At 49.7% G+C, this 27,330-nt stretch overlaps 1 protein-coding gene across 3 annotated transcripts in view; it reads right to left on the reverse strand.

The window, feature by feature from the left end:
• CFL2 (cofilin 2) overlaps positions 1-27,330 on the reverse strand; it is a 417,537-nt gene that overhangs the window by 201,882 nt on the left and 188,325 nt on the right. Inside the window, exon 1 of one of the 3 annotated variants that reach the window (XM_078659380.1) lies at positions 10,055-10,465. The exons of the other annotated variants lie outside the window; for them this stretch is intronic. Within the exon in view, the coding sequence (XP_078515506.1) occupies positions 10,055-10,057 (3 nt within the window). The 5' untranslated portion in view covers positions 10,058-10,465. Of the gene's footprint in view, positions 1-10,054; positions 10,466-27,330 lie in introns of those variants that run through there. 3 annotated transcript variants of the gene reach the window in all.

Genomic DNA, 27,330 nt, shown 5'->3' on the forward strand with positions numbered 1-27,330 from the left:
CTTTATTCACTTTTTAACTTTCCCATTGGATAACATTGAGCCCCGATGGCTCAAAAGCACCCTGCACCCAGCCGCACGAGGGCCGCTGGAAGTCCAACTACTTCTCTACTTCCCCACTTGCCCTGAGTAAGTGACCAGGAGCTCAGCTCCCACAGCCACGTGGCCTGCTTGCTTGCAGCCACTAACCAAAGGCCCCCTACCCTCCATTGGATTGCATTGGGCCTACCCTCTCTGCACCCGGCTGCCCCTGTGCCGCTGAAGATGTAACAACGGTACCTTTCCGGCCCTGGGAGACCCTTGAGTCTATGCCCAGAATATTAACTCTACCAGTCGAGTTCTTACCTAAAAGCCGATAACTCACTTTCCTTCAGTGTGGAGTTTTGAAACTTTAAAATATTCATCTAAAATCAGCCGAATAACGAATTCTGAATTACTCACCTGTGATCAGGGGAGAAGCCAGTACTGTACATTTTAGCCCAGTACTGAACCGCAAAGGTAATCATAACTGTACTTACCAGTAACCTGAATTTTCTTCCATAGGAAACCATTGACTGTTTTTCTGTGAAATTTCTTCTAAGTATCGATTTTTGCAAACTAGAAATATTCCTTAAAAATCGTACCAACTACTAAAACGTAAATACTTACCTGTCTTAGGTAAAGGTCCCAGTGCTGGACTTAGGAGTCCAGTACAGATTTACAAAAGTAACGAGAACCTACTTTACCTGTGACTTGAATTTCCTCCCATAGGATAACATTGCTTGGTTTTCACTGAAAAGTTTTGACGTGTCAACTTTGAAAATACATTTATATTCTTTAAAAATTACTACTGTAACTAAAACGCTTTTACTTAACTGTTTACAGTACATGTCCCGGGACTGAATCTTGGATCCAGTCTTGGGGTTAGAAAAGTAATCCATAAAGTAATCAACTGCATTTATCTAGCAAAACCCATTGAGCTCAATGTTAAATTGTGTTTGAAATTGTGTTGCCTATTGCAACCACTGTAGCTATTGTACTTACAAAGTCTATTGCCTTTTTGCAAAGTAATTACCTAAAGTCACTCATATTGAGAAAAGTATATTTTGATACCTGTTGGTTCTAAAATAAAACAACTATATCTTTTGATATAAAACAATTGGCCTAGAGTTCAGTTCTTGAGTGTGCGAGACCATTTGCTGACTGAGTGGGTACAACAAATGCTTTACACTGTCCTCTGGTACTGCCTTACTGCTCGACCAAGCTACCACTTTTGAGAGTATCTAACTTTAATCTCTGCCATACCTCTGGAGACTGGGGACTCTATACACCCTGTACCTTATTTTGGTCCAGTATATATATAGAGCCACTTTCTTACATTGTGCCCATGTGTTGATGCTGTTCAAACTTGTATTTATGGTTCATTAACACCTTGGCTGCTAGGGAGATTTTCATGCTGTGCTGCATATCCCGATTTTGCATTGTTCATGACAAGGTCAGCTCGTCATAAGCACACGATCAGTGTACTGCATGACGAGCTGAGCTCGTCATGAGCATGGAAGGGGTTAATGCAAAGCCTTTATTATTAGGGTGAGCACTTTAAGTAAATGTTGCAAGCTCAGACTGCACTACTGACAGTGGTTCCAGTATACAACATGTGTACACACATTTTCAATGTTTAGCAATATGAGGCTATGTATAATGCTCCCAGAATGTTCTCTGATTAGATGCAAATATTTGCAGAAGCTTGTAAGCAAGATTGATGATTCTTTGCTTTCAAAATAAAATGTTCACAAACAAATGCAACATTTTGCTAAACTACTGTAAAAGTTTAGGTACCATTTCTTTGCAGCATCATTTAGTAAAATGTGTTGATGTCCCAAAAATATTCATAATGGAAGATCAGTGCAAGCAGTTTTAATAGGATTATGGCATACAAAAATAAACAAGCATTGGTAAAGCCAGTAGGTCTGAAATCGTTGGTCAGCCTTTTGGTTTTGTCAATACGTGACTTGATTTGGCATGGTTTTGGTAAAACCTTTGTTGGTGTGGGAGCTAATGGACCCTCATCATTATAACAAACATTGATAAAAGCAAAAATAGTTTTGGTCTCAAATAGCTCACATTGCCACAGTAGTTTCTGGCACTGAACAAAACTTCTGTGTGTCGATATGTTCCTTGTGAAAGAACAGAATTCTGTCACTCACAGTGAAGCTAGGTGATAGACTGAGACAGAATTTTAATAAACACAAAAAATTATGGTTAACGCCAGGCCTTATTAGAGGCCCAATTATTAAAGAAAGTCTCAGTTGCACCCATGGTATATATCCTTGCATTAATATAGAGCTTTCGTGAATTCACAAGACTTTACAGAAGTAGGCCAAGAAATAGTACTCCTAGAAAATATTTGTGAACTTCATTTTAGCACGAGAAAATATGCAGGTGTACATTTGCTCATGCGAAAAATCTGACTGTTTACAAGTTCACTTTCCCTCCAACCACTTTTTTCCCAACCCTGGAAGAAGTTTTAGATCTGCCATTGTCAGGAGTACATTTCCAACCTTTCCCAGAATGGGAAAAGATTAGAGAAGAGTTGCTGAAAACCCTTAAAACATGCAAGTTACTAGGTTTGCACAGACTCAAAAGGGCATTCCAACCCTGGAATTGTTGCTTACCATTACCTTCAGCCCCAGTATGTCGATCTGTGGAAACCTGGCAACATAAGGGCATGGCTAGTATTCAAACACTACTATAGAAGGAGCCCAGGCATAATGAGGGAGGCTATTTCAGAGTTCTTATATAATGAGATTGCTGCCATAATTTGTTGCCGCATTACTTGGCACAAAAGGGACAAGTAGATTTTGTTACAGGACAAGTAGATTTATGAAGCAACCTGCACCATGGACACGTAGATATTTTATTAAATTCCACACCCCTGACTGACGATGCCTTGTTCAGGGAGAGATGTGTCACAAGGGGCGCAGGCTGTCACATGCCTTGTTTAGGGTGAAATGTGTCACGGGCGGCGGCTGCCACGTGCCTTTTTTAGGGTGAGATGTGTCACACGGGGCGCAGGCTGTCACACGCCTTGTTCAGGGTGAGATGTATCACAGGGGGCGCAGGCTACCACGTGCCTTGTTCAGGGTGAGTTGTGTCACACGGGGCGCAGGCTAGCACATGCCTTGTTCAGGGTGAGATGTGTCACACGGGGCGCAGGCTACCACATGCCTTGTTCAGGGTGAGTTGTGTCAGAGGGTGTGAAGGCTACCACATGCCTTGTTCAGGGTGAGATGTGTCACATGGGGCACAGGCTCCCACATGCCTTGTTCAGGGTGAGATGGGTCACAGGGGGATTTAGGCACCACATGCCATGTTTAGGGCGTGATGGCTCACATGGGGCATGGCCACGTGCCTTGTTCAGGGTGAGATGTGTCACATGGGGCACGGCCACATGCCTTGTTCAGGGTGAGAAGTGTCACAGGGTGCGCAGGCTGCCACATGCGATGTTTGTGGCAAGAATGGGCACAGACGTGGGCAGGCTGCCCGATGACTTGTTTAGTGTGAGATGCACAGAGGGGGCCCAGGCTGCCCGATGCCTTGTTTAGTGTGAGATGCACAGAGGGGGCCCAGGCTGCCGAAGCCTTGCATAGAGTGAGAAGCACAAAGGGGGCCCAGGCTGCCCAATGCCTTGTTTAGAGTGAGATGCACAGAGGCGGCTCAGGCTGCCCGATGCCTTGTTTAGAGTGAGATGCACAGAGGGGGCCCAGGCTGCCCGATGCCTTGTTTAGAGTGAGATGCACAGAGGGGGCCCAGGCTGCCTGAAGCCTTGTTTAGTGTGAGATGCAAAGAGGCAGCTCAGGCTGCAACGTGCCTTGTTTTGTGTGAGATGCACAGAGGCGGCCCAGCTGCCTGATGCCTTGTTTAGAGTGAGATGCACAGAGGGGGCCCAGGCTGCCCGATGCCTTGTATAGAGTGAGATGCACAGAGGGGGCACAGGCTGCCTGAAGCCTTGTTTAGTGTGAGAGGCACAGAGGCAGCTCAGGCTGCAACGTGCCTTGTTTAGAGTGAGATGAACAGAGGCGGCCCAGGCTGCCTGAAGCCTTGTTTAGTGTGAGATGCACAGAGGCGGCCCAGGCTGCATGAAGCCTTGTTTAGAGTGAGATGCACAGAGGCGGCCCAGGCTGCCTGAAGCCTTGTTTAGAGTGAGATTCACAGAGGCGGCCCAGGCTGCCCGATGCCTTAAATAGAGTGAGATGCACAGAGGGGGCCCAGGCTGCCCGATGCCTTGTTTAGAGTGAGATGCACAGAGGGGGCCCAGGCTACCCGATGCCTTGTTTAGAGTGAGATGCACAGAGGGGGCACAGGCTGCCTGAAGCCTTGTTTAGTGTGAGATGCAAAGAGGCAGCTCAGGCTGCAACGTGCCTTGTTTAGAGTGAGATGCACAGAGGCAGCCCAGGCTGCCCGATGCCTTGTTTAGTGTGAGATGCACAGAGGCGGCCTAGGCTGCCTGAGCCTTGTTTAGAGTGAGATGCACAGAGGCGGCCCAGGCTGCCCGATGCCTTGTTTAGAGTGAGATGCACAGAGGCGGACTAGGCTGCCTGGAGCCTTGTTTAGAGTGAGATGCACAGAGGCGGCCTAGGCTGCCTGAGCCTTGTTTAGAGTGAGATGCACAGAGGCGTCCCAGGCTGCCCGATGCCTTGTTTAGAGTGAGATGCACAGAGGCGGCCCAGGCTGCCTGATGTCTTGTTTAGAGTGAGATGCACAGAGGCGGCCCAGGCTGACCGATGCCTTGTATAGTGTGAGATGCAGAGAGGGGGCCCAGGCTGCTCGATGCCTTGTATAGTGTGAGATGCACAGAGGGGGCCCAGGCTGCCCAATGCCTTGTTTAGAGTGAGATGCACAGAGGGGGCCCAGGCTGCCCGATGCCTTGTTTAGAGTGAGATGCACAGAGGCGGCGCAGGCTGCCCGATGCCTTGTTTAGAGTGAGATGCACAGAGGCGGCCCAGGCTGCCCGATGCCTTGTATAGTGTGAGATGCACAGAGGGGGCCCAGGCTGCCCAATGCCTTGTTTAGAGTGAGATGCACAGAGGCGGTCCAGGCTGCCCGATGCCTTGTTTAGAGTGAGATGCACAGAGGCGGCCCAGGCTGCCTGATGCCTTGTTTAGAGTGAGATGCACAGAGGGGGCCCAGGCTGCCCAATGCCTTGTTTAGAGTGAGATGCACAGAGGGGGCCCAGGCTGCCCGATGCCTTGTTTAGAGTGAGATGCACAGAGGCGGCCTAGGCTGCCTGAATCCTTGTTTAGAGTGAGATGCACAGAGGGGGCCCAGGCTGCCCGATGCCTTGTTTAGAGTGAGATGCACAGAGGCGGCCTAGGCTGCCCGATGCCTTGTTTAGAGTGAGATGCACAGAGGCAGCCCAGGCTGCCCGATGCCTTGTGTAGAGTGAGATGCACAGAGGCGGCCCAGGCTGCCCGATGCCTTGTTTAGAGTGAGATGCACAGAGGCAGCCCAGGCTGCCCGACGCCTTGTGTAGAGTGAGATGCACAGAGGCGGCCCAGGCTGCCCGATGCCTTGTTTAGAGTGAGATGCACAGAGGCGGCCCAGGCTGCCCGATGCCTTGTGTAGAGTGAGATGCACATAGGCGGCCCAGGCTGCCTGATGCCTTGTTTAGAGTGAGATGCACAGAGGCGGCCCAGGCTGCCCGATGCCTTGTGTAGAGTGAGATGCACATAGGCGGCCCAGGCTGCCCGATGCCTTGTTTAGAGTGAGATGCTCAGAGGCGGCCCAGGCTGCCCGATGCCTTGTGTAGTGTGAGATGCACAGAGGTGGCCCAGGCTGCCTGAAGCCTTGTTTAGTGTGAGATGTACAGAGGCGGCCTAGGCTGCCTGAAGCCTTGTTTAGAGTGAGATGCACAGAGGCGGCCCAGGCTGCCCGAAGCCTTGTTTAGAGTGAGATGCACAGAGGGGGCCCAGGCTGCTTGAAGCCTTGTTTAGTGTGAGAGGCACAGAGGGGGCCGAAGCTGCCTGATGCCTTGTTTAGAGTGAGATGCACATAGGCGGCCCAGGCTGCCTGATGCCTTGTTTAGAGTGAGATGCACAGAGGCGGCCCAGGCTGCCCGATGCCTTGTTTAGAGTGAGATGCACAGAGGCGGCCCAGGCTGCCCGATGCCTTGTTTTGTGTGAGATGCACAAAGGCGGCCCAGGCTGCCCGATGCCTTGTGTAGAGTGAGATGCACAGAGGCGGCCCAGGCTGCCCGATGCCTTGTGTAGAGTGAGATGCACAGAGGCAGCCCAGGCTGCCTGAATCCTTGTTTAGAGTGAGATGCACAGAGGGGGCCCAGGCTGCCCGATGCCTTGTTTAGAGTGAGATGCACAGAGGCGGTCCAGGCTGCCCGATGCCTTGTTTAGAGTGAGATGCACAGAGGCGGCCCAGGCTGCTTGAAGCCTTGTTTAGTGTGAGAGGCACAGAGGGGGCCGAAGCTGCCTGATACCTTGTTTAGTGTGAGATGCACAGAGGCGGCCCAGGCTGCCTGATGCCTTGTTTAGAGTGAGATGCACATAGGCGGCCCAGGCTGCCTGATGCCTTGTTTAGAGTGAGATGCACAGAGGCGGCCCAGGCTGCCCGATGCCTTGTTTAGAGTGAGATGCACAGAGGCGGCCCAGGCTGCCCGATGCCTTGTTTTGTGTGAGATGCACAGAGGCGGCCCAGGCTGCCCGATGCCTTGTGTAGAGTGAGATGCACAGAGGCGGCCCAGGCTGCCCGATGCCTTGTGTAGAGTGAGATGCACAGAGGCGGCCCAGGCTGCCTGAATCCTTGTTTAGAGTGAGATGCACAGAGGGGGCCCAGGATGCCCGATGCCTTGTTTAGAGTGAGATGCACAGAGGCGGTCCAGGCTGCCCGATGCCTTGTTTAGAGTGAGATGCACAGAGGCGGCCCAGGCTGCCTGAAGCCTTGTTTAGAGTGAGATGCACAGAGGCGGCCCAGGCTGCCTGAAGCCTTGTTTAGAGTGAGATGCACAGAGGGGGCCCAGGCTGCCCGATGCCTTGTTTAGAGTGAGATGCACAGAGGCGGCCTAGGCTGCCTGAAGCCTTGTTTAGAGTGTGATGCACAGAGGGGGCCCAGGCTGCCCAATGCCTTGTTTAGTGTGAGATGCAAAGAGGCGGCCTAGGCTGCCTGATGCCTTGTTTAGAGTGAGATACACAGAGGCGGCCCAGGCTGCCCGATGCCTTGTTTAGAGTGAGATGCACAGAGGGGGCCCAGGCTGCCTGAAGCCTTGTTTAGAGTGAGATGCACAGAGGCGGCCCAGGCTGCATGAAGCCTTGTTTAGAGTGAGATGCACAGAGGCGGCCCAGGCTGCCTGAAGCCGTGTTTAGAGTGAGATGCACAGAGGCGGCCCAGGATGCATGAAGCCTTGTTTAGAGTGAGATGCACAGAGGCGGCCCAGGCTGCCCGATGCCTTGTTTACAGTGAGATGCACAGAGGCGGCCCAGGCTGCCTGAAGCCTTGTTTAGAGTGAGATGCTCAGAGGCGGCCCAGGCTGCCCGATGCCTTGTTTAGAGTGAGATGCACAGAGGCGGCCCAGGCTGCATGAAGCCTTGTTTAGAGTGAGATGCACAGAGGCGGCCCAGGCTGCCTGAAGCCTTGTTTAGAGTGAGATGCACAGAGGCGGGCTGCCCGATGCCTTGTTTAGAGTGAGATGCACAGAGGCGGCCCAGGCTGCCTGAAGCCTTGTTTTGTGTGAGATGCACAGAGGCGGCCCAGGCTGCCCGATGCCTTGTGTAGAGTGAGATGCACAGAGGCGGCCTAGGCTGCCCGATGCCTTGTTTAGAGTGAGATGCACAGAGGCGGCCCAGGCTGCCTGATGTCTTGTTTAGAGTGAGATGCACAGAGGGGGCCCAGGCTGCCCGATGCCTTGTATAGTGTGAGATGCACAGAGGGGGCCCAGGCTACCCGATGCCTTGTTTAGAGTGAGATGCACAGAGGCGGCCTAGGCTGCCTGAAGCCTTGTTTAGAGTGAGATGCACAGAGGCGGCCCAGGCTGACCGATGCCTTGTTTAGAGTGAGATGCACAGAGGCGGCCCAGGCTGCCCGATGCCTTGTATAGTGTGAGATGCACAGAGGCGGCCCAGGCTGCCCGATGCCTTGTTTAGTGTGAGATGCACAGAGGCGGCCCAGGCTGCCTGAAGCCTTGTTTAGTGTGAGATGCACAGAGGGGGCCCAGGCTGCCCGATGCCTTGTATAGTGTGAGATGCACAGAGGGGGCCCAGGTTACCCGATGCCTTGTTTAGAGTGAGATGCACAGAGGCGGCCTAGGCTGCCTGAAGCCTTGTTTAGAGTGAGATGCACAGAGGCGGCCCAGGCTGACCGATGCCTTGTTTAGAGTGAGATGCACAGAGGCGGCCCAGGCTGCCCGATGCCTTGTATAGTGTGAGATGCACAGAGGCGGCCCAGGCTGCCCGATGCCTTGTTTAGTGTGAGATGCACAGAGGCGGCCCAGGCTGCCCGATGCCTTGTTTAGAGTGAGATGCACAGAGGCGGCCCAGGCTGCCTGATGTCTTGTTTAGAGTGAGATGCACAGAGGCGGCCCAGGCTGACCGATGCCTTGTATAGTGTGAGATGCACAGAGGGGGCCCAGGCTGCCCGATGCCTTGTATAGTGTGAGATGCACAGAGGCGGCCCAGGCTGCCCGATGCCTTGTTTAGTGTGAGATGCACAGAGGCGGTCCAGGCTGCCCGATGCCTTGTTTAGAGTGAGATGCACAGAGGCAGCCCAGGCTGCCTGATGCCTTGTTTAGAGTGAGATGCACAGAGGCGGCCCAGGCTGCCCGATGCCTTGTATAGTGTGAGATGCACAGAGGCGGCCCAGGCTGCCCGATGCCTTGTTTAGAGTGAGATGCACAGAGGCGGCCCAGGCTGCCTGATGTCTTGTTTAGAGTGAGATGCACAGAGGCGGCCCAGGCTGACCGATGCCTTGTATAGTGTGAGATGCACAGAGGGGCCCAGGCTGCCTGGAGCCTTGTTTAGAGTGAGATGCACAGAGGCGGTCCAGGCTGCCCGATGCCTTGTTTAGAGTGAGATGCACAGAGGCGGCCCAGGCTGCCTGATGCCTTGTTTAGAGTGAGATGCACAGAGGCGGCCCAGGCTGCCCGATGCCTTGTTTAGTGTGAGATGCACAGAGGCGGCCCAGGCTGCCCGATGCCTTGTTTAGTGTGAGATGCACAGAGGCGGTCCAGGCTGCCCGATGCCTTGTTTAGTGTGAGATGCACAGAGGCGGGCTGCCCGATGCCTTGTTTAGAGTGAGATGCACAGAGGCGGCCCAGGCTGCCTGGAGCCTTGTTTAGAGTGAGATGCACAGAGGCGGCCCAGGCTGCCCGATGTCTTGTTTAGAGTGAGATGCACAGAGGTGGCCCAGGCTGCCCGATGCCTTGTTCTAGATGGCAATGTGAGACAGGAGGCGGGGCACGCAGCCAGCACATAACAGCGTGAGGGTGGCATAAGACAGGGACTGTCACATATTATCTTACACCATCAGACTGGAGATTAAGAAGTGTTGTGAAAGAAACAGAAAAAAAGATCGATCTCTGCACCCAGGACCTGGAGCAACACCCCCTATCCATCAGGACCGCCCCAACACCGCTCCAATTTAGGAAAGAGTTGAAGACATCTCTTTAAAGAACACTACATCACAGTGCATAAGCGTCTAGAAGCCAGCTTCATCTGCTGGGACTCGCTAACTGTAAGACTCCCTTTGACCCCTCCAGTGCTTCGCTGCCTTTGGCTGGTTTCGCTATGGAAATAAGACATACATACATGCACACACATACATACAGGCTGAGGAAAGTTCTATTTTTGGAGTGACCGAAACCTTTGAGAAGGAATCCCATTGCTAGCGGGGACTTCAGAAGTCAACTCCACTTCGCTGGGTTGGTGTTTCCTGGGAGTGGGGGTGCATCCCCCTGAGCCGCCCCCCCCCCTCCCCGGGAGCCGGTGCCCACCCTCGTCCACAGGGGTAGAGGAGAAGCCACCATAGTCCCCCAGTCTGCCCCACTTGCCCCACCCGTGAGAAGCGCCCCTCCTACCATGCTGCCGGCCGGGACGGAGCTGCTGCCGCTTCGGGGGTCCGCCTGGGCTGGATCCGGGTCTGGAGGGTCCGCCTGGGCCGGGTCCGGGTCTGGAGCGGTGTTTGGTCCGGTTCTGGGGGGCTCGGGTCCGGGGAGGCGGGTGTTACCGGAGGGGGGTGCGCTGGATTCGGTTCGGTCCAGTGGCCGCCAGAGAGGAGCCCTCGTGTCCGAGCAGAAGAGGTGGAAAGAGAGAGACCGCAGGGGAGGGGGGAAGAGTGACAGCGACAGCGGTGGGGGGAGAGGGGAGGGGAGACAGGGAGGGGGGAGACGGACAGCGGGGGGGGGGGGGGGGGGGCAGAGAAGTTGTAGAAAGAGAAGGAGCGCGCAGGACCCGGAGAAGGAGAGGCAGGAGCGGACAGCACAGAGGAGAGAACAGAGGGAGGGCGAGGATGAAGGACCGGGGGAACACAGACAGGGAGGGGGCGAGAGTAAAAGAGGGACCGAGAGCCGAGAGGGGCAGAGAGGGCTGGGCCCGCGGCCAGAGATCGGGGACCCCTCGGCCGGCGGTGGGTGGGCTGCAGGCACCCACCCACTGCCCGCACCTGCTAACCGAGGGTGTGGAAGAGAAACAGAAAAGAGAATCAGAGAAGGAAGGAGAGGGAGCACAGACAGGGAGGAGAGAGAGAGAGAGAAAGAAAAGAAAGGCAACGAGAGAGAGAGAGAAAAGAAAGGCAAAAGAAAGAGAAGAAAGCCAGCAGAGACAGAAAAGAAAGGCAAGAGAGAGAGAGTGAGAGAAAGAAAAGGAGAGAAAAAGAAAAAAGGCAAAAGAGAGGGAGAAAAGAAAGAGAAGAGAGAGAAAGAAAAGAAAGACAAGAGAGAGGAAAGAAAGACAAGAGAGAGAGAGAAAAGAAAGACACAAGGGAGAGAAAGAAAAGAAAGACAAGAGAGAGAGAAAAGAAAAAGAAGAGAGAAAGAAAAGAAAGACAAGAGAGAGAGAAAAGAAAGACACAAGGGAGAGAAAGAAAAGAAAGACAAGAGAGAGAGAAAAGAAAGCGAGAAAGAAAAGAAAGCCAAGAGAAAGAGAGAAAAAAACAAGAAGAGAGAGAGAAGAACGACAGGAGAGACAGAAAAGAAAGGCAGCGGAGAGAGGAAGAAAAGAAAAGCAAGAGAGAGATAAGAAAGACAGGAGAGAGAGAGAGAGAGAGAAAAGAAATTCAGGAGAGAGAAAAAAAGACAAGAGAGAGAAAGAGAGAAAAACAAGAGAGCGAGAGAGAAAAGAAAGACATGAGCGAGAAAAGACGAGAGAGAGAGACAAGAAAGCCAAGAGAGAGAGAGAGAAAAAAAAGGCAAAAGAGAGAGAGAGAGAGAGAGAGAGAGAGAGAGAGAGAGGGAGAGAGAATAAAGGCAAGAGGGTGAGAGAAAAGAAAGGCAAGAGAGAGATAGAGAAAAGAAAGGCAGAGAGAGAGAGAGAGAGAAAAGAAAGGCACAAGAGAGAAGAAAGAGGAGGGACAGAAAAGAAAGGCAAAAGAGAGAAGGAAAAGAAAGGCAAGAGAGAGAGGAAATAAAGACAGGAGAGAGAGGAAAGAAAGGTATGAGAGACAGAAAAGAAAGGCAAGAGAGAGAGAAGAACGGCAGAAGAAACAGAAAAGAAAGGCAGGAGAGACAGAAAAGAAACGCAAGAGAAAGAGAGAAAAGAAAGGCAGACAAGAGAGAAAAGAAAGGCATGAGAGAGAGAGAGAGAGAGAGAGGGAGAGAGAGAGACAAGAAGTGAGAGAGAGAGAGAGAGACAGGAACAGAGAGAAAGGGGGACAGACAGAGAAAGGAACAGAGAGAGAGGGGGAAGAGAGAGAGTGGGGGAAGAGAGAGAGGGAAGCGCTGGAGACAGAAAGGGATAAAGACAGGTGCCAATGAGAAAGGAACCTCAGAACTGAGACATGAAGGCAGAGCAGGGCCTCCATCACTCCGGTCCCCGAGGTGCTGATCTCCCCACGTGTTACGCCCCTGCCTTAAGTGTACAAGGATGGGTAAGGTACAGAAGTGGGGACCAGCACAGCCTTGTGTCCCAATGTGCCCAGGGAGCTGGGGAGCTCCTGCCGAGCTCCCTATGCTGCTGTGCGGTGTGGGAAGAGAGTGTCGGGTCTGGCAGAGGCACTACACAGCGGGGTAACAAACCAACAGAGCATGGGATATAGTACAGACCAGGGGGCATATTTACAAGCCCCTTTGTGCCACCAGAGCGCCACTTTTATGGATGGTCCGGCGGTGCACACTGCAGGCCCATATCTACAAGACCACGCAAAGCCACCTTGCATGGCTTTTCATGGCCTTGTAGATAAGGTGTAAGGCCATGCAGCGTAAGTCGCTGAGTTGCCTTATTTCACACCGAGGAGGCGTTCCAAGGGCATCACAGTGGAGGTTCCCAAGCAACACTCATGGATTTTGGCACTGCCCCACATTTACAACATAGGGCCAGATTCCGATTTCGCTCTGAAGGGCATCCGTCAAGAGCGAGTCCAAGTCACAAGCGCGATTTCCATCTGACTCGTCCCACCGTACGAGCGAATCAGTACGATGTGAATATCGCCTCGTGCTCCGAGAGACTCGTACCTGACAGCGAAGCCCTCCGGACAACTACAACATGGCCGACTCGTGCAGTGCAATGGGTCCTATTTCCGAGCGACCAAGTACGATGCGCGCGTTGAGCAGCCGGATTGACCCGGAGCCTCCGACTCGAAAAAGCTTCAGGAAGGGGACTTCGGGGGGCTGTAGCAGGCCCCCCTTCACCTGTAGCCATATGACTCGGTCACAGGGAGGGCCCAAGGTCTCACTTACACATGCATGTACGGTGCGGGGGGCACGGATGCGTACCCACGATGGGGGGGGGTGCCCTTTTCTGCGACATACTTTTTTCACGATGGAAGCCTATGTGCGCAACATACAACAGGGTCCCATTGACCTCAATGGGGCTCTGAGTGACCTAGCATCGTTCTCGGGCGTTCGGAGCCCAGGAGCATGAATCGTTCATAAAGCTCTAGGGGACCGAGTCAGCCGTAGGGCATTCCGAGTGAGATCGGAATCAGGCCCATAGTGTAAATCTGGGGCAGCATCAAAAACTTACACCTCCCAAAGTAGGTGTATCGTGGAGAAATGCTTACATTTCTCCTCGCCTTTCCACTTTCCACGTGTGCTGCATTCTACAGCCCGCATAGGATGAGTAAAACATCTTTTGTGATTCTGTTTGTGCAGGAAGGTGCCCCTTCCTGCACAAAATCATTCCTGCCAAAAATACACACACTTGCACCATGGTGCAAGTGTGCCAACGTTGGCGTACAGCTGGAATGTTTGCACTGACTGACAAGACAGGAATGCACCGTATCTCGTAAATATGGCACATTCCTGCCCTATCAAATTGGTGTCGGGCAGTGGAGCAAAATGATTTGCGGCGCTGCCCTACGCCAAATCTTTGTAAATATGCCCCCAGGTCAGTACCATGTTTGGAAGAACAGGATGTATCGTCTTCACCTGAGAGGAAGAAAAGGTTAGTGTAACAGTGCCTAGACCTGTATACAAGGTGGATACACAGCCACATCTACTCGGTTCACTCCCTTTCTCAGGGCTTGGCCACGTTCAGTGCTCTGCTGGAGTCCTTGAGCGAACAGACGTGTCTGAGGTAGGCTCTGTCGGTTGGCAGGACCAGCAGAGGCAAAGGGAGTACATGGGGCCTCATTTACGGGTTTTTCACGCAGGGCAGTGCAGGAAGTCACTTTGCTGCACTGCCCTGTGTCAAAAGGAAAGGACAAGAATGTGCAGCATTTATGAGATATGGCGCATTCCTGTCATCTTCCACTGCACAGAATGCAGCACACATAGAAAGAGGAAAACCAAAGAGAAATAAAGATATTTCTCCTTGTTATGCATCCCCTGAGGAGGCATAGTCTTGTGATGCATTCCTAGGTTTACAAGTCCTTGTAAATCTGGGACGTGTCAAAATCCAAGGGTGTTGCAATGTGGATTGGGACACCCTCACAACACCCATGGAACGCCCCTTTGACTCAGAGTAGGGCAACGCAGTGACTTGAGCTGCTTTGCCTTACTCCATATCTACAAGGCAATGAAAAGCCACGCAAAGTGGCTTTGAGTGACCTCGTACATATGGGTCTGCGCTCTGTGCCGCTGGTGCATCAAAAAACTGACGTATCGGCGACGCAAGGGGCTCGTAAATAAGCCTCTATATCTATGAGGCCATGCAAAGCAGTGCACAGTGGCCTCATAGAGTGTCAAAAAATTGGCGCTCCACTAATGCAGGCCTCTTGTAAATGAGTCCCTTGGTCCCTAGCCCAGCAAAGAAGACGCAGCTGAGAGGACTATGGGTTGCAGATGGGAGGCCAGGCAAGTTCCACTGCAGAAGAAAAGATAGGTTGAAAATGCAGGACCAGCAGTTGAAGAAAGGGGTGAAAATCAGGAGATGAGGTTTCAACAAGGAAATCTCTTTGAGCAGAAGTCTGAGATTGAACAAGGACACAGACAGTTTGGGTACAAGAGCAAAGGGTGAGATTGAGCTGACACTCTTCTGGAATGTCGACCAGGGGGGCGCAAGTTTACTATTTGGAAAGGGGAAACACTTGGAAAGTCTGAATCAGAGTTTCAAAGTCTCTGCAGACCTCACCCACTTCTATTCTGGATACTGTCTCGAACTGCGCCATATGCAACGTTTTTTTTTTTTTAATCGCCCCTTCTCTGAACTGGTTCCCATTTGGAACTCGGGCTTTGTAATTCCAACACCATTTCGCACAGCGCCATCACTTCTCCTTCCTTTTTCGCCGTCTGCGCCGAACTCACTGCACCGATGTTTAAGTGCACAGGTTGACATCGTTGCACCAGCACTAAGCATGCCAGCAAAGAACGGTCCTTGATTTGCGAATAGTAAAATGCACCACCGTGTGTTTTTTGTTTTAAACATGCCTGGCCACGTAATTACATTGTGTTTTTTTCCCTTCTCTCCCTCATTTTTTTCCCACTAATGTCATTTGTATGTAGCATGAAAGGCAATTGTTTATAATTCCAAGACAAACATGATTTATATATTTGTCCTGAAGATGATGCCATTTATCTTGTTTTTCGGCATCGAAACGTCGTCGACACAATAGGATCATATGTACTGAATATGCTTGTGAATACTATGTACAATGGTCACTCAAACTACAATCAAGTCTGTTCACTGACTATAAGTATACAGACCGATTAGCTCGTTCTTGCCTATACTTGCTGTTTTGTCTTGTTCACTGTGGGTCACGGGCTGTGCCCCCTTGACATTACTTTCTGATTGTGTGCATCGCCAAATAAATTCCTGTCCGGCTGGACAAAGGACATAAATACTATTCTAGTTTGTGTCTATTCTTACCCTGATCACCCAAACTACTAGGGTCCACTGTTTTTTGTAATAAGACCTCACCCACCATGGCAGCTGGCCAATCCTGTGGGGTGAGGTACTGGGATGTATCTGGATGGTTCGATGTCAGAATGTCATTGAAATATTGTCTTCCATAAACACTGCATCATTTGCAAAAATATTATCCCACTGGGTGTAGAGCTTCTATTATTAACTGAATGGGTTGCTATTTGTATACATTATATTTAGGACACTCTTTTTAATGTCCGATGATATTCTGGAATCTTTGCTGGCAGCAGGGGGAAAAGCAGTCTTGTCCACGGGTCACAGCAGATGGTCTCTGCCGAAACTGAGTTTGGTCAGGGAGGAAGGTACACAATGCTGTACCTATAGGTTCTAGGCACGGAGGCAGCACAGGGATGCAGAGAGACACGCTGCCCTGAGAGCTCCAGCCTTCAGACAACAACCTGGCCTGCTACACATCATGGGGCCTTGCAGACCCAGCCGCAGCAGCTTTCTTTGGTCATCATTCTTTGTGCACCATCTAGAGTAGTGCGAGAACCTTCTGCAACAGGGCATCCCTACACCCTCATCTTCCAGGAATGGCGGAAGCCGACCAAACAGAACCCAGGGAAATGCTGCTTTCCAACCAAGGGAAGCCTGAACTGCAACTCTGAGCTACCTTCTCCTTTCGAGGACATCAGAGTCAGGTCAGAAACCACCAACTCCTGGTTTGGATGATCCTCCTCTGTTCTGGAAGAATAAAATTCTAGGCAGTCACTAGACCACTTGTTTCTAGAGGACAATCCAGAGTCAGTCCTGGCTCTTTGACTTGGCATCTTTTGCATGTTTGCCCTGAGGTTTTGCTTTCTGACCTCCCGGTTTTGACTCTGTTTTTCCTGGCGTAATGTTTCTGCGCACTTTTCTCACTGCTGATCAGTTGTAAAGTGCAAGTGCTCCTGTGGTAAAATTTTTTATGGATTGGTGTTTCCATGATTGGATACTTGATTTACTTGATAGTCCCTAGTAAAGTGCACGGAGTGTGCCAGGGCCTGTGAATGAAATGCTACTTGTGGGCCTGCAGCACTGATTGTGCCACCCACGTGAGTAGCCCTGAAAAGGTAACTCAGACCTGCCATTGTAGAGTCTGCATGCAGTTTGTAACTGCCATTTCAACTTGGCCAGTGCACACACTTGCCAGACCCTCACCTTTCTTTTCTTACATGTCAGCCACCTCTAAGGTAGGCCCAAGGTAGCCCTGTGGGCCGGGTGCAGTCTATATGAAAGGTAGGACATGCCCTGGTGTGTGTGGCATGTCCTGATAGTGAATTATGGCCAATTTAGTTTTTCACTATTGCAAGGCTACCTGTTCCCCATAGGACAGAATGGGGAGTATTTTTATAACATATTATAAACATAACTGGCCTGGGGAATTAGGTGGGAAAACAAAGTTTAGTATGCCTGAACACAGAATCTAAAAACGCATTTTTTAGTGGAGGTGATGTTTACATTCTGTGTTTGAAAATGCCACTTTTATAAGGTAGGTATTTTCTTTCGCAGTCATCCCGTGTGCCTCTGTTGGAATGTGGATTTCCTGTCTGGGTTTTGGATGACAGAAGGCTGGGAAGCAGGAGTGGCTCCAGATAGTCTAGGTGGCTGACGCCGCCAACGAGCCGCTGCTCGTACCGCGACCTGTAGGCACCACCTCGCTTCATGACGACGCCTTGGTATCCCCGACGACGCCGCTACACACCAAAATCGACGCCGCTGCTTGCACCATGGCTCGAGGGCACCGCTCCTAAAGTTACATGATGCACCGAGCTCATCCCGCACCGCAGCCTTGGCCTAAGGACGCCGGCGCCATCGACTCCAGTTCGTCAGCCGACGACAGCGCTTCAGCAACGACGACGCAGCTGCTTGCACCGCGACCTGCCAGCACCCTGACAAGCACCGCATTCACCTCGCACCGCGACTTTGGTCTCACCGACGATGCCATCTAACGCCGCCACGAGACGCTGCTCGCACCGCAACCTAAGGGCACTGCACACCTCACCGCTGCACTTCGCACCGCAGCACCCGACGCCTGCTGACGCCAATGCTCCTGACTTCAACAGAAGAAGTTCGATCTGCAACACGTGTGACATCGAGGGCCCAACGACTCCTGCACCGAACTCTGGAACGGACGCCTGCCGACGCCGTGCTTTTGGAAGCTCAACGGGAGGTCGCCGACGCCCTGCATAACTAAAGGTACTGTTTGCGGGTTTCCCCAACACCTCAGCTGGCCCGCGGTCAGCCATAACTGTTTAGATTTGTTTGCTCACAATGCCGTGATAGCCCCGGACAGAGCTATCGACATCAAGGAACTGTTTTTCAAGCATATTTTGATAACCGAAGATTTTTAAGTACTGTATGTGGATTTTTATCGTTGTTGGTCTTGTCTTAATTATATAAAAATATTGGCTTTTTTCTGAAACTGCATTAGTTTTCACTCCCTCACATTAGTAACAGCGCTGATTTCCTCCATGTCAGATGCCTAACTATTACTGTGCATGAGAGGTTCATCCCAAGGTGTGCCCCTAGATCTTCCAGTTGGTTGTCTGATGATACAGCACCAACAAAAATACTGCCCAAAAATACCGAAGACACAAATATCAACTTTATATGTAAAATAAAATATCAAAACAAAAACACAGAAGACCACAATATCTTCAAAAATAGGTATGTTTATTACATTTGAAGTTTTATACACTATATTCACTTCAAAACATATCAACTTTAAAAATAATATATTACATAAAAAAACATACTTATATGCGTCGGCACAGCAGGTGACGGTAGGAGGTCTCAAATACCTGGGTGTATTCCTGTCGGATGTGCCAGCCATATCTTGAGAGCGGAACTTGGTAGCGGTCTGGGAGCGCGTTCGCGCGGATGTTAAGATCTGGTCGCGTATGCCCTTAACAATATCTGGCAGATCAGCAATCTTTAAGATGGTTGCGCTCCCCCGTTTGCTGTACCAGCTGCAGAAACACCTGTACCCGATCGCGCCAAAATGGTTCCGGCGGGTGAACTCCGTGTTGGGGCAATTCCTTTTGGGGGGGGTGCAGGTTGCGTTGCGCACTTGCTTTCTCTCTGGTGGTCTGGCGACATCGGATATTCTTTCATATTACCAGGTCTCGCATCTGTTAGTTCTAAACGAGTGGTGGTATGGACCGGGGGGACTGGTCTATGCGCTGGAGCGACACCTTATGGGGCCCCACACCCTTCACCTGACTCTCTATTTAGCGATGCTGAGTGATACATTACCACCGGTGACAAAGGTAGTCTTTCAAATTTGGCGGCAGTCATTGTAAGTGAATGGGGTGGTAGAATACCCTAACTGGAGAGACTCCCCTGTGGCACAAGGGGTGCCTGCTGTAGCTGGCGGCCTTGCAGGGTTTTCGGGGATGGGACGCAATCGGCATCTCCACCATGGGGGATGTAGTGCGGGAAGGGTCCCTTAAGTCCTTCCGGGATCTACAGGTGGAATTTTGCATGCCCCAGTCCCAGTTTTATCGGTACCTTCAGTTCCGCCATGCACTTTCCCCTAGTCTAGAGGGCCTTGACTCACTACCCGAATTTAGTCAGTTGGAGGCGAAGGTTTTTATGGGGGATTTGGAGACCAAGAAGATCTCACGGATATATCAGTCCCTGGTCACTCACTGCGCACCTACGCTTGAGAAGCTTCAGGGGGGTATGGGAGGAGGATGTGGGTACGCTCGAGGAGGAGGACTGGAGGGAAGCCCTAGCCGCCCCTCGGGGTGAGGTCATAGCGATGCGGCTTCGCCTCATTCAATTTAAATACCTCAGTCGGGTCTACTTTACTCGGGTACGACTATGGCGGGCAGGTTTGATTGCCTCCCGGAGTGCCTCTGGTGTGATGGGTAGGAGGGCACATTCTTGCACACCGTCTGGCAATGCCCATCACTTGATCGATCTGGAGGGAGGGTTTTCTTCTGTTTATCGGAGGTGCTGGGGTGGACACTTCCATGCACACCACAATTCGCCCTTCTGCATGTGATGGAAGGGATTGGGATAATGTTTAAAAACGGCATTTCATGCAGCTGGACCTCACATTGGCGAAATGTGATATAGCCAGGGTGTGGAAGGATGCACGGGCCCCCTCGATGGCCACCTGGAAAAATGGCCTTGATTTCTGCATGGGGCTGGAACAGCCAATCTTTGTTGCCCGGGGATGTCCACGTTAGCACTACAAAATATGGAAGCGGTGGGCGGACTATAGGGGTTTGTGGTTGGAGCCTCCGATTGTTGTGGATGATCTTCCAGTGGAATGAGGGCAGGGGCGGGTCAGTCGGATCTGGCACAGAGGGGGTTGAGGGGTAGCCTGGGGTGTGTGTGTACCAAGACTGGGTCTTTCGTCTGCCGTTCTTATTTTTCCATTACTGTTTCTTCTAGCCGGATTGTTTATGCCTATAGACTGGTCTCAGTGAACTTTGCGCAACTGGGGTGGAGAGGGAATGGTGGGGTAAGTTGGGGAGGGGGACTTAAAATCCTAACGGATATTCTATGTCAAGTATTTTGGTTGCATTGTTTGATGCAAAAGAAAGTCAGTTGCTGTCTTGTAAATGTATACATTGATACTGCAGTGACCTCTGGGGTTCAGAGCCCTGCGACTTTTGTGCAATCTGACAATAAAATATGTTAAAAGAAAAAAATACTTATATTATAAAAAAAATAAAAAATAAATATATATATATATATATATGTTTATATATATATATATATATATGCATAACTTACAAGCATAAAATAAATATATATACTTTAAGATATAATAAAATAAAAGTAATATTGAACTATAAATAATAATAAAATAAAATAATAAAAATATTATTAAAACTATAATAAAAAATATTACAAAGTAAAACTTTACAAAAGGAATAGAATGACAACATAAAATATAGATATTATATTATTAAATTAACATAGACATTGCTACCAAAAAAATGAGTAGCCATCAAGCAGAAATCCCAATTTGGAAGTGGCATAGGGGAAGCAGCATTTGAAGCTTTCTTTTGAAAATACTATATGAAGTATTAGTCCTGATGGTTACAGGGATGGAGTTCCAGACTCTTTGTCCACTCCCAGAAAAGGCTTGTTTTAGAGTTCTTCATTTCTTGAAGGCTGGAGGCTCCAGGAGGACGGACTTTGCGCTTAGGTGTAATCATGTGCCCCCAGAGATGACAAATATGTCAGCTAGATCATTTGGAGAGTGTAATAACGCTAGGACACCGCTGTAAGTTTGAAGTTATTTATTTGATCACGGAGCGCCGGGGCTGGCTTCCTCTAACCTCGGCGCCAGAGCACAATGACCCCGCCTACCACATCCTGTGACGTGGTTCCTGTTCCGCTAAAGGAACACTAGAGCGCTACCACATCTCCCCCCTTTATGCACAATAAACCAATGTACAAAGTCTTACTTCCAGTCCATTTCATAGTCCTTGAATCTCTCAGGTACCTTAATTCTCCGTCCTGCTCGAGTTTCCACTCTCTCATTCTTTCTCTCTTCTCCCGTTGTCTCGTGTTCTCTTCTCTCTCTCGTACCTTCTACTTCCTCGTCCTTCGTCTCCTTTTCACTTCCTCCTTCACTTCTGCTTCTTCCTTCCGTCGTTTCTCTCCGCTCTCTTTCTGTACCTGCCATTAGTCCTTCTGTCCCTTTCTCATTCCTTCCTTGCCTTTCTCCGCCTTCACTTTCTCCTTCCTCCAAGACATCCTCTGTTCCTTCTTCCACATCATCTTCCCATTTCAGTATCTTGCTGCATTTAGCCATTCTGTCCATCGACCAAATCTTACCATCGCTCAGGAGAGCTGATCTGGCGTAGGGTTCCACCACTTTGAGGGGAGGTGAGAACTTGCTCTCTCCTTTTCTCTTCATGACGGCTAACTTCACCCTTACCCAATCACCTTTGTCCAGTTCTGTGCTGTGAGTGTTCCGCCTTCTATTGTAGTGTGACGTGTAGACTTCCTGAGCTCTCTCCAAATTTTTTCTGACTACCGCCGGTGACCACTTGCTCTGGACAATCAACTTCCTCCACGCTGCATTGTCCTTGGTGAACGCTTCTCTGCCTCTTAAGATCTTGAAGGGGCTGTAGCCTGTGCTACCCGGTGTGATTCGGTATGCCCAGATCATCTTCTCCAGCTCCTTTTCCCAATCCATTCCATCTTCAATGGCTGCCTGTATGGTGCCCATTATCACCCTATTGAAGCGTTCCACTTGGCCGTTCCCCGCCGGGTGGTAGATCGGGGTGTGCTTCACTTCAATTCCGTTTCTTTTGGTGAAGGCTGTCCATTTTTCCGAAGTGAACTGGGGTCCATTGTCGCAGGTGATGGTCTTTGGGATACCTTCGCTGACAAACGTGGTGCGCAAAAACTTTATCACGGCTTCAGTGTCCACTCGCTCCAAGATTTGTATCTCAGGCCATTTGGAATACCTATCAATGGCAACCACCACATATTTTTGAGTGCCTTCCTTGTCCAGGACCGGCCCCATTATGTCCACCGACAACATCTCATAAACAAAACAAGAGTATTCCAAGGAAAAATAGGAGACCATCAATATGGAGCAAGGAACGACTTCACTTAAGGCGTTTTTTTTTTAAAGAAAGCCCTCACTCACCACCTAGTGATGACATGCTTCATCATCGGGCCCCACAGAGGGGATCTAGCATCCCCTCTGTGTGCTGCAACGCCAGATCTACTGCGGAGCGGGTAGTGGGTAAGGACAGTGATGTGCAAAGAATATTAAGTGAGTGATGAGAGGTTTAAAAAAAGTCTGTAGTGTATCAAAACAATTTTATTAGGATCACTAAGGACTTATCGATAAAATGATGTGTCGGAAATGCGTCCACAATTATTCAAGTGGTAGTTTCCTTAAGTCAGTCGACATGTTTCAGCCACGAAACGGTGTGAGTTTACCTGGCATTCTTCAGGACTTAGTGTGAATAAACCCTGGCGGTATGGACTCGCTAAGGTCCACCCTTACCTAGGGACGTGAAAGTGAAAATTAAATAATGAAAAAGTGCAAAAAATTAGAAAGAAAACTGTCTTTCTAATAACTCCTGGTTTAGGAGGCTTCCGATTTTACGGTTTCTGCACCTATTAGGGAAAGAAAGGACAGAGACAAACAAAAAAACAGAACATACAATCAGTTGTCTTGTTGATTGCCTATTTACAGTCCATTGTGCTCCAGTTGGTGGTATCAGAGACATCATGTGGTCGAATAACAGTATAGTTAACACCACCTTGGTCCCCAGAGTATAGAGTATTATGGGTAGGTAGTGCTTAGTGCTATACGTGCTATGTACAACGCGTGATATTTACAAGGGTTGTGGGTTAAAAACGCTATCAACCTAAAATTGGGCGCGATCAGGAATCGTGCCGAGAAGTTAAAATCAGGGTAATTTCTCACTTTGATAGTGTGATAATTTCACACCATGGGTCACAGGAGGGGGGTGGAGGCGTAATCGGCACACCCTGTGGTCATCAGAGATAAAAAGAAATAAGGTAAGGCAGGTGCAACACTCAGATCGGTACTTAGCTCAGTAGGAGGTAGAGGATTTGTGGCTCGTCTGTACTCACGCCCTCAATGCTCGGCACCCTCGGTATACCTAAGACGACCCTCTGCTGGACCCCGAAGATGTCCGCTCGAGGTAGCGAGGACGTTTAAGTAAACACTCCGTTTCACCGCTTCCGGGTGGGTGCGGTCAGCCTGCGTCAGTGCGTGCACAGCGGGCCAATCAATGCGCTCTGGCGCCGGGAGTCTTCAGCCAATGGTTGCCGTAGCGTCGTTGTTAGTGGCAACCAATGTTATGCACCTACCCGAATTAATGCGGATCGGTTCCGCTGTTACTTAGTACACGGCAGTGGCGATTTTAAGAAAACGCGACGTCAGGGCATCAAATTAAAATACACCGGACGTTGACATGAGATGACTGGGTTTTGTTTTCTTAAAAAACGAAAGAATGCGGGGACATCTTAACCATTGATAAGATGAGTATTACTTGATTTCAAGAACCAAATGTCACAGGTACAGATCTAGTCCATATTGAGGGGAGGGAAAGGAAAGGAAATCCCTCAGGATCAGTTAAGGACAGAATTCCAAGGGATGTCATCGTTCATCCCCTGGAGGTGGGTCCCAAGTCTATAGACCCACCTTTGCTCTTTTTCAAACAGACGGCGATTAATGTTGTTACCAGTACCAATGTGTTCTATTATTGTCCACTTCAGATCGTTGGTAGTATGGTTGCGTTCCAGGAAATGTCTGCTCATTTTTGTCGTGGAGTTTTTGCATCTAATGTTTGAGCGATGCTCGCAAATTCTCTGTTTCACTTTCCTCCCAGTCATACCCACGTATCGCAAGTTACAAGGACAAGTGATGAGATAGACCACATTATCAGTGTTACAATTTGTGTGAGCTCGTTGGGTCCAGGTTTTGCCTGTTTCCAATTCCAAGGTTTTAGTATGTGTGGTCAAATGGCAAACGCTACAATTGGAGCAAGGATAATGACCCACCACTTGGGGGAGACCCCAGGCATCAGTTATTGTCCTTGGTGTGTCAGTGATCGTTGGTAAAGGTCTAGTGTGGACCAAAGCGTCTTTGACGCTTCTACATTTCTTAAAGGAGAACAATGGTTTTTCCCAGGTTTTTTTGGTACTCGTTAGAATTCGCCAGTTCCTATTGATGGATTTTTTCATTAGGTTGGATAAGGTACTGTACGTTGTTACACACGTCAGGGGGATGTCTCTATCTACATGTATCTTATCCCCCTGACGTGTGTAACAACGTACAGTACCTTATCCAACCTAATGAAAAAATCCATCAATAGGAACTGGCGAATTCTAACGAGTACCAAAAAAACCTGGGAAAAACCATTGTTCTCCTTTAAGAAATGTAGAAGCGTCAAAGACGCTTTGGTCCACACTAGACCTTTACCAACGATCACTGACACACCAAGGACAATAACTGATGCCTGGGGTCTCCCCCAAGTGGTGGGTCATTATCCTTGCTCCAATTGTAGCGTTTGCCATTTGACCACACATACTAAAACCTTGGAATTGGAAACAGGCAAAACCTGGACCCAACGAGCTCACACAAATTGTAACACTGATAATGTGGTCTATCTCATCACTTGTCCTTGTAACTTGCGATACGTGGGTATGACTGGGAGGAAAGTGAAACAGAGAATTTGCGAGCATCGCTCAAACATTAGATGCAAAAAATCCACGACAAAAATGAGCAGACATTTCCTGGAACGCAACCATACTACCAACGATCTGAAGTGGACAATAATAGAACACATTGGTACTGGTAACAACATTAATCGCCGTCTGTTTGAAAAAGAGCAAAGGTGGGTCTATAGACTTGGGACCCACCTCCAGGGGATGAACGATGACATCCCTTGGAATTCTGTCCTTAACTGATCCTGAGGGATTTCCTTTCCTTTCCCTCCCCTCAATATGGACTAGATCTGTACCTGTGACATTTGGTTCTTGAAATCAAGTAATACTCATCTTATCAATGGTTAAGATGTCCCCGCATTCTTTCGTTTTTTAAGAAAACAAAACCCAGTCATCTCATGTCAACGTCCGGTGTATTTTAATTTGATGCCCTGACGTCGCGTTTTCTTAAAATCGCCACTGCCGTGTACTAAGTAACAGCGGAACCGATCCGCATTAATTCGGGTAGGTGCATAACATTGGTTGCCACTAACAACGACGCTACGGCAACCATTGGCTGAAGACTCCCGGCGCCAGAGCGCATTGATTGGCCCGCTGTGCACGCACTGACGCAGGCTGACCGCACCCACCCGGAAGCGGTGAAACGGAGTGTTTACTTAAACGTCCTCGCTACCTCGAGCGGACATCTTCGGGGTCCAGCAGAGGGTCGTCTTAGGTATACCGAGGGTGCCGAGCGTTGAGGGCGTGAGTACAGACGAGCCACAAATCCTCTACCTCCTACTGAGCTAAGTACCGATCTGAGTGTTGCACCTGCCTTACCTTATTTCTTTTTATCTCTGATGACCACAGGGTGTGCCGATTACGCCTCCACCCCCCTCCTGTGACCCATGGTGTGAAATTATCACACTATCAAAGTGAGAAATTACCCTGATTTTAACTTCTCGGCACGATTCCTGATCGCGCCCAATTTTAGGTTGATAGCGTTTTTAACCCACAACCCTTGTAAATATCACGCGTTGTACATAGCACGTATAGCACTAAGCACTACCTACCCATAATACTCTATACTCTGGGGACCAAGGTGGTGTTAACTATACTGTTATTCGACCACATGATGTCTCTGATACCACCAACTGGAGCACAATGGACTGTAAATAGGCAATCAACAAGACAACTGATTGTATGTTCTGTTTTTTTGTTTGTCTCTGTCCTTTCTTTCCCTAATAGGTGCAGAAACCGTAAAATCGGAAGCCTCCTAAACCAGGAGTTATTAGAAAGACAGTTTTCTTTCTAATTTTTTGCACTTTTTCATTATTTAATTTTCACTTTCACGTCCCTAGGTAAGGGTGGACCTTAGCGAGTCCATACCGCCAGGGTTTATTCACACTAAGTCCTGAAGAATGCCAGGTAAACTCACACCGTTTCGTGGCTGAAACATGTCGACTGACTTAAGGAAACTACCACTTGAATAATTGTGGACGCATTTCCGACACATCATTTTATCGATAAGTCCTTAGTGATCCTAATAAAATTGTTTTGATACACTACAGACTTTTTTTAAACCTCTCATCACTCACTTAATATTCTTTGCACATCACTGTCCTTACCCACTACCCGCTCCGCAGTAGATCTGGCGTTGCAGCACACAGAGGGGATGCTAGATCCCTTCTGTGGGGCCCGATGATGAAGCATGTCATCACTAGGTGGTGAGTGAGGGCTTTCTTTCAAAAAAAACGCCTTAAGTGAAGTCGTTCCTTGCTCCATATTGATGGTCTCCTATTTTTCCTTGGAATACTCTTGTTTTGTTTATGAGATTGACACTGGGGTGCGAGAGTATCCCACTACCCTATCTCTCTCCTTGTTGTGATACACCGACAACATCTCCCATGGCCCATCCGGAATCGGAAATCTTCCCAGCGGTGGCCTCAGCATGCTCTGAGCTTTGTCCGACTTTGCACACGACTCGCAAGAGCGTACATGTCTTTCCACCTGCGTGTCGATGGCAGGCCACCAGTATGCTTGCCTGGCCAAGGCTTTTGTTTTTGTGATTCCCTGGTGCCCTTCATGTAGCAAGGACATCAGTCGTTCCAACAAGTCTCTGGGCGGTACCACCTTGTCCCCTCGGAGTAAGAACGTTGGGTTTTCAGCCAAGGACAGTTCCTCTCGGACTTCCCAGTACCTCTTCAGTTCCTCCTTTAAGTGTCTTTTCTCTGGCCAGCCGTGAACTACATATCCTTTTACAGCCACTAGGTCTGTGTCTTCCCTGTAGGCCTCCTCCCATTCCTGGGCACTTATCACCTCTTCAGTGTCTTGGATGGTGGCTACCACGTACCCATCCCATTCTTGTTTTTCCTCGTTCCGTGCTTCTTCCATGGCGGCTGCCCTACTTAGGAAGTCGGCTACTTTGTTCTGTGGTCCTGGAATGTGCTCGACTTCATAAACAAAGTCCAATAGCCGTAGGGTCATCTTGGCTATCCTGGGTGTAGCATGGTCATGTCCGCTAGATGTCAGTACACGAACCAATGGCTTGTGATCTGTTTTCACGAGGAACTTGGCGCCCCACAAGTATTGTCTAAACTTCTCGACTGCCCAGACCACTGCCAGCATTTCTTTCTCCACCACACTGAACTTCTCCTCATTGGGTGAGAGCGAGCGGGAGGCGAAGCTG

The sequence above is a fragment of the Lissotriton helveticus genome, chromosome 9 (genome assembly GCF_964261635.1).
Source record: "Lissotriton helveticus chromosome 9, aLisHel1.1, whole genome shotgun sequence".
In the NCBI taxonomy this organism is placed as follows: Eukaryota; Metazoa; Chordata; class Amphibia; order Caudata; family Salamandridae; genus Lissotriton; species Lissotriton helveticus.